This window comes from Anoplophora glabripennis, unplaced genomic scaffold, assembly GCF_000390285.2.
Source record: "Anoplophora glabripennis isolate ALB-LARVAE unplaced genomic scaffold, Agla_2.0 scaffold63, whole genome shotgun sequence".
In the NCBI taxonomy this organism is placed as follows: Eukaryota; Metazoa; Arthropoda; class Insecta; order Coleoptera; family Cerambycidae; genus Anoplophora; species Anoplophora glabripennis.
Window position 1 is genome coordinate 85,760 of NW_019416222.1, and position 7,573 is coordinate 93,332.

Below are 7,573 nucleotides of genomic sequence, written 5' to 3' on the forward strand. Positions count from 1 at the left end.
TAACGATTAAAAAATGGAAACTGTTATAACTTTTTTATTAAAAATTAAAAAATATATCTATTTTTCTGAAAAAAAAGCTTACATTTTTTAGAGTAGATTGAAAAAAAAATTATAAAATTAATTCATTTTTCTGCTTGTTATGATTTTTTAAATTTCTGTATTTATCCTTCAACTTCTAGCCACCCTAACTCTGTTAATATTAACAGTACAAGAAAAAGTCCATATACCATTTTTATAAAGAATTTTATGTTCTACAACTTTTATAAGAAACTTTTTTTTATAGCTCTTACCCCTTTTGAATTATCTGGAAAAACTCCTTTATTTTATCTTTTTTCAACCTTAGCCGGGGGTACAGTTACTCTATACAAGACAGTGGCGACGATAGAGTGTATCATTTTTAACTGGTCCACATGATTTTAGCTGCCATGTTGCATCCAGAGTCAAATTCATCTGTGATGTGTCATGTGTCAAGAGCGTTCTTGGTGTTATTCAATATTTGTATTGTTTTATTTTAATTTTGGTGATTATTAGTGATACTATATTGGGTATTCTGTGTTAAGGGATAGTTATAATGTTTGCAGAAGGTTCTATAAGGACGACGACCGTGAATTTCTTTCAGGTTTTTTGCACACCGTAACACAAAATATAACACCTACTTATGAGGAAGTTAAGTTTCCTGCTAACATAGAAGAACCAAAATTTACCTAGAAAATAAAAACTACCAGTTGCTACTATTATATATTTATCCTCCCCTATTGCACAAGTAGATTCTATATTCATTCATTATTTAAAATCACTTTCCAAATGAGTTATTTGCTTAAGATCTGTGCATAAAATTTATAAGAAAAATACTCCTGTCCTTAATTTATTTTTAATAAAAGTTACTTTTAATTTGACATTGGATGCAACATGGCAGATGGGCGGGGTTTAGTCGCTATTGTCGCCACTGTCTTGTATAGAGCCACTGTAGCCGGGGGTTGAAAAAAAATTACTGTCACTTATTGTTATTATATACCTCAAACTAACTTATATTAAAAATTCAGGCAAGTTGACCAAATTGTGATTTAAAGGCACATTTAATTGGACTATTACAAGATATCGCAACTTCTTCGAAAATGTGATATCGAGAAAGGTTTTCTGTTTTTTAATTTTCCGGTTTCTCTTTAGCGGTAAACTAACTTTCTTCTTAACGTTTAATAGTCAAAGTAGCTTTGCAGTCAATGTTTTGTAAAACTTATACGTTATTTATTTGCCTTTACAAAAGTTTGATCATTGTGAAAATGAATTTCAAAAGATCGAACTATACATTTTCCAGCATATCTGGATCTTTTTCAATAATGAAACCCAAGCTTACAATTGCTAATAGCCCAAGAAATAACATTTCACCTCGAAAAAAATCCCTCCAAGCTGATTTTATGCACAGTCGCTTTTTAAGGTGTCCCAAACCCAAATCACAAAAACCACAACATGGCTACCAAAAAGATTAAAGATCAAAGTTTTTTGAAAATATTTCGCATTCTACGCATCGGACATCCATAAGAGAATTTAATTATCTACAAGATTGGTCCCTTGCTCTATTCGAGATATTCAAGGTCAAAGTTTCAACTTTATCCCTGTACAAAGCATTGGGCGCGAGATATTCGTGAAGAACCTTGTTTTTGAAACTTTGAATTTAATTTTCTACGACTTTCACCTTATCTCCAATAAATAGAACGCGAGATATATGCAAATAATTTCAATATCTTGAGATTTTTGCGGATTTGGATTTGAGACATCTCGAAGAACGGATGTGCAAAAATTCAGCTTGGAGGGAATTTTGTCGAGGTTTCCTCCTTTTTTCGTCTAATTTCCTTGAGTTAGAATGTGAACAAACATTTTGAACTTTCAATTTTTAATATTAATTCCTAAGGTTGTCCTGTTTTCTGAGTTCTAATATTGGAATGTTGAATGTAGGCAACTAAAAGATTCAATTTTAAATAAATATAATTTAGATTAAGTAAATTAAGAAAAAACTATTATCAAAGTCGATGATATTTCAAAATAAACGAACATTTCTTTAAGAATATCGTGCCTTATGCGTAACATAAACAAAAACATTCCGGTTACATATCCAAACATGTTGTAATACTTCAAAAACGAAGCTCTAAATAAAAATTTTGTAAGAGTGAAAAAGGTAAATATAAAAAACGAGCGATATAATATACAGGGTGTCCCGGAAATGGTGGGCAATCTCTCGGATATGGATAGATAATGAGAAAATAATGTCACAAGTTCATATACAATTTTTTCCTCCGGGCTCACCCTGTAGAATAATTAGCTTTTGAAGTTGAGAATTAAAAATGGTTTTTTTGCTGTAACTTTTGTATTTTTCAATAAATTTTGGCTGGATCTATAATTTTTGAAGCTGTTTTGGATGATAATATGAAATCCTAGATAATGATTATGGGGGCCCGGGGGCAAAGCACCCCCATCAAAATTTCTAGAAAAAAAATTTTTGTCCCACTATATCCCAAATTTTCCCTCATTTTATAAAAATTTATGGTATTTTACGTAAAAAAGGTATACTTGTTGAATATCCATAAAATAGATATTTTTTGAGATAAACCCGTTTAAAGAGGAAAGTACCATTTAATTTGAGACATTTTATTTAATTGAAACACACAAAATTATACCTGCATACAAAACGTATACCGGCATAAGACATAATTCTATTAAAAATATCAGTTAAATATCTCAAAAAAGTTATTGTCTTAATCTTTATCTTGAAAACCAGACTCCCAAAATGAAAAATAACATAAGAGGAATTTCAGACTCTATGATTAACAGTTTGACAAAGTTATTATGATGTCAAATGTAAATCTTTTAAAGGTTATATTTATTCATTATGACCCAGAAAAGGAAAGCACTGTGCGGAGTTTTCTCAATCATTTTTTTAATGAAAAAAGACCAATCCTTATTACTATTATGACCAAATAAATGTAACAGAAATAAAAATGAAAGTATTAAATTAAGGAACAAAGGGTAAGTATACAATAGTTATAAAAGGTCAACTAAACTATCTCAAATTTATTTCTAAATCAAATATATCGTATGAGACGCAAAAATTGCAATAATACTCTCACCAGGAACGTGTTTCTAAAGAGTCAAACATAAATAATTTATTCCTACTCTAATTTTTTTGACTTTGTCGTCATGGTACGTAAAATACCTCTGACAACTTGAACACTTTTCTTCACGAATATGCATAAAACTATCAGAATACAAAACGTGACTACTATTATGAAACTTATAACATCTAAGAGGAAATACTGATAAAAGGGTATATCTGATGCTGGATTTCTTAAATGCTTTGCTCCCTTGTTTCTAATGATGTATTCGGTCCACCAGATAGCCTTCTCCAGACCAGTCATAGGAACGTCTTTGGATAGTCTTCCTAGACGTCTGACTGAATTGATATACCTGCAAAAGAAAAGGTAATATTTTACTTACACCATCAGACACTAGTGTGCCTTCTAAACATCTTTGATTATAAATAAATAAATACCTTCTGACAAAATTAACAATTCTCGTTACTTTTTGATCAAACCTTATCAACATTACCTCGTATATACTTACTTTGGATCTGTGATGACTTCTATTATGGCATTTTTTAACTCATCCTTCTTTACTGATGGTTTCCGGCCAATTGTTTTACCAATATGTTTGATTTCCATCAGTCTTGCGTTCTTGAACTGATCAAAGAAAAATGGAATCACTACCATCGGCACCTTACTGTAAACTGCTTCTTCCATCGACTGAAGACCTCCTTGAGTGATGAATAGTTTTATATTTGGATGTTCTGGAATAGTTAATTCATATTAGAAATACAGAAATAATTACATCTATCAGTTTTCTTATTTTCGACCTATACAGAGTTTATCTTTTTTACAACGGACGTTTTCTACAATTCAAATTTCTAGTCAGTTGCTATTCAAAATGGTTACATATTTTGATAACTTACTATCACAATAGATTTCGACAATTTATAATGCTGAACACATTTTTATATAACGAAATTTCCTGAAGATAGTCAATTTAAAGTGATAAAATTTGAGATACTTTAGTTTAAGGTGATGCTGATTAAGACTATATGTAGCAAAAAAATCACAGGATGTCGTTTAATACCAACTGGATTATCATAACTGCTTCAAGATGGCCAATAGTTATGGAAGAAAATTCATTTCATTTCAAACCTGCCCCTCCCCCCCTAGCTCCAAAAAATATTTATTACAGAATGTATTTGTGCATTAAAGAATTACATTAATAAAAATATTTTGTTAGATACATTTATTATTATTTTTCTGCATTTGTAATCGATCGACAATTTTTTTGCGAAACAGTGTAAAAAAATTAAATATTTAATTTTATGCGTACTTATGATAATAATATGGTATTATATTAATTACAGTATAAAATTACTGGCTTTGTGTAATAATTATGTAGCTAAAGTTGTACCTGTCATTTAAAATATTAATGTTTGAATTATTTAATTTATAGAATAAATATGCGTTATTAGGATTGAATGCAGCAACATTGACTTTTTTCCGATTCTAATTTATGTCTTTTAAATATTTAAATAAGGGTTTAATATCCGCTGAACAATTATTGTAATATGTTGATTATTACCTATACTGTACTCTGCATCAATAGATTATTCCAAATATGCCATATAAAACTATTCAATAATGATGTAAATGATAATTGTTACAGGCTTGTTATCTACTTTTATTTGGTCATGATATCTGTAACAGCATGTACTTTTTTAATGGCACAAATCTTTGCACTTTTTGATAGCGATTGTTATGACCTCTATTTGGTAAGCAATGTCTCTTTCTAAAATCACATCAGTCAGCTAAATACGTCTTGCAAACAGAGATATAGAAATTAAAGTAAACTTATATATACTATCCACATGATTATTCAAATAATTTTGTATTGAAAATGTACTGTTGGCATTTGTCTCTAGTTTAGTTCATGTTTATGTACTCTCTTAACCACAAATTTCTCTCATTGAGATTGTTCACGATTACCATTAAAACATTACAACACATGACAAGTTATGATTACAAACATTACATTACAAACATTACAAACACTTCTCTGTTTTGTTATCAAAATAACTGTCAAATGTGACAGTTTTTTAGTGGATTATACTCAATTATTAATTATTACATTTTTGAACAAGGCATTTACTAAAATATTAATTGTTTAGCAATAACGAAAATAATGAAGAAAACAAGAAAAACTGAATTCTAATAGCAACAGATTACAAGGTGATATACAGGATGTTTCTGAAATCAGTGGGTTCCTCCAAAGGGGCAATGGATTACATGAAAGTCAGTATAAAGTATAAAGTGCCATGTGTTCCAGAAAATTAATCAAGAATTATTACTCGAAACTTAGATCGACTCTGCATCGTCCCACTTAATCACAATTACAAAACAATGATAAAATAAAAAATTCTGTTAATTTCAATTCAATATTAGTTGTCAAAAAAAAGATAATAAACATTTTCCAATACACCCCGATAATAATGCAATAACGAAAATAATGAAGAAAACAAGAAAAACTGAATTTTAATAGCAACAGATTACAAGTTGATATACAGGATCTTTCTGAAATAAGTGGGTTCCTCCAAAGGGGCAATGGATTACATGAAAGTCAGTATAAAGTATAAAGTGCCATGTGCTTCAGAAAATTAATCAAGAATTATTACGCGAAACTTAGATCGACTCTGCATCGTCCCACTTAATCACAATTACAAAACAATGAAAAAATAAAAAAATTCTGTTAATTTCAATTCAATATTAGTTGTCAAAAAAAATATATAATAAACATTTTCCAATACACCCCGATAGTTAAGCAAACCAAACTCATATGTTGTTATTTTGATTACAGTTTTGGGAACGAAAATTGAGAGGTTTCGACACTTTAACAATTATATTATAATCGTAAATTATCTACTTTCTCGGTGTGAGCTATTTATGATTAGACAAAACTAAATAATATAAATTCAATCCCTAAACTGATCATTTTGATACACGGGTCATTTATTTAAAATTTGTTTTTCTTCCTAGCAAAATAAAAATACTCAATTAAATCATAAAAGTAAAAAGTAAGATATCAAAAGTCACAATTTAAGTTTAGAAGTGGAAATTTTGTGTTGAATTCAAATAAACTTTTTAAAAATTGATGCTTACTCAATACAATTTGCTGAGGCGCCCACCGAACCAATTTCACATTATCGGGTTTTCCGGGTAGATCATCGCCTTCGAATTTCCAAACAACCTTGTAAGGTATCTCCTTGAACGCTTGTACAATGGCTGTCAGAGTGTCATGATTGAGCTCCTTGCTCCTTACGTTGCTACCGAGACTAAAATAAATGAATCCTTCCTTGGCATTGTCCATAAAGTCTTTGAGGTCCTGAAAAAAATTCGAAAGTGAAAACAAAATTGTAATGAATAAATATGTCTGGCGATTTCGCCTTTATATGTTTTTATTTAAAAATAGAGAGAATATGAACGGGAACACACTTTTTAGGTGCCATGGTTTTGAACAAAGCAATTACTGGTATCACCGTTCTTTTATCAAGTATAAGAGCAGGTAATAAAATTTGTACATTTCTTTAAACACTGCAACATGTTTTGTACGTCAGAGTTTTTGATACTATTATGCATCAATTGTTAAATTAAAAGAATCAAGTCATGAGAAGGCGGATCTTTCTGCACTAGTTTGTAGTAAATATTTTTTTAAAGAAAAAAATGTGAGAATAATGTAACGATTAAGTGAAATCATGTGTAAAGTAAATCTATTATTATAATTTTTATTCAGCGCTAGATGCAATACAGACGAAAATTTCTTTAGTTCCTAGATAGTAGATTTATTCAATAACACTGGCCAACAAATTTTTTTTTTGGTTTGTAGGTTAGACCTATAATTTTTAATAAATTTTGAAGTGCTGAAAAAAAATTCGAAGAGTAAAATAATTTTCATAGTTTAGAACTTTTGTAATCGCAGGGACAAGTCTCTTCTACAGGGTGTTAGAAGTTTGATTGCCTTAATTTTGACAGACGATAGAATACATTAAAAAAAAAAACAATAAAAAACTTATTTATATGATATGGGTCCTAAACGCAAATATTTCCGAGAAAAAAATTATCAAAATCTCCAACTTGATGTACATACAAAAGTTCGATTAATTAAGGGATATTGACAACTGCGCTCATAGAATACCATGAAATACATCGTTTTTTTAAACTTGCTTAATTCTAAAAAATTATTAGCGTTGTAATAAATTTAAAATTCATATTGGGCGAAGTGACAACGGCGCGGCGGTTTATTAACACAAGGTATAAGGTGTCCAGCAACCACCAATACGCAATTCGTTGATATCTGGAATCGACCGTGTTGGAGTGTTTTTTGCGTACCACTATTTCCGTTTGATTAGAAGATGTCGTTGACATTTTAAGCATATGTTGTAGTTTGTTTTGTACTTGTGCGTTTAAAAATTACTGAATTTTGCTTTCTGGTAAGT

At 29.8% G+C, this 7,573-nt stretch overlaps 1 protein-coding gene across 1 annotated transcript in view; it reads right to left on the reverse strand.

Annotated features, from left to right (window-relative positions):
• Positions 1-2,915: 2,915 nt before the first annotated feature.
• The window catches only part of LOC108912728 (UDP-glucuronosyltransferase 2B7), a 26,373-nt gene continuing 21,715 nt past the window's right edge, over positions 2,916-7,573 (reverse strand). Inside the window, exons 3-4 of the mRNA XM_018718053.2 lie at positions 3,616-3,838; positions 2,916-3,459 (exon numbers count right to left, since the gene is read on the reverse strand). Coding sequence (XP_018573569.1) covers positions 3,165-3,459; positions 3,616-3,838 — 518 coding nt within the window. The 3' untranslated portion in view covers positions 2,916-3,164. The remainder of the gene's footprint in view (positions 3,460-3,615; positions 3,839-7,573) is intronic.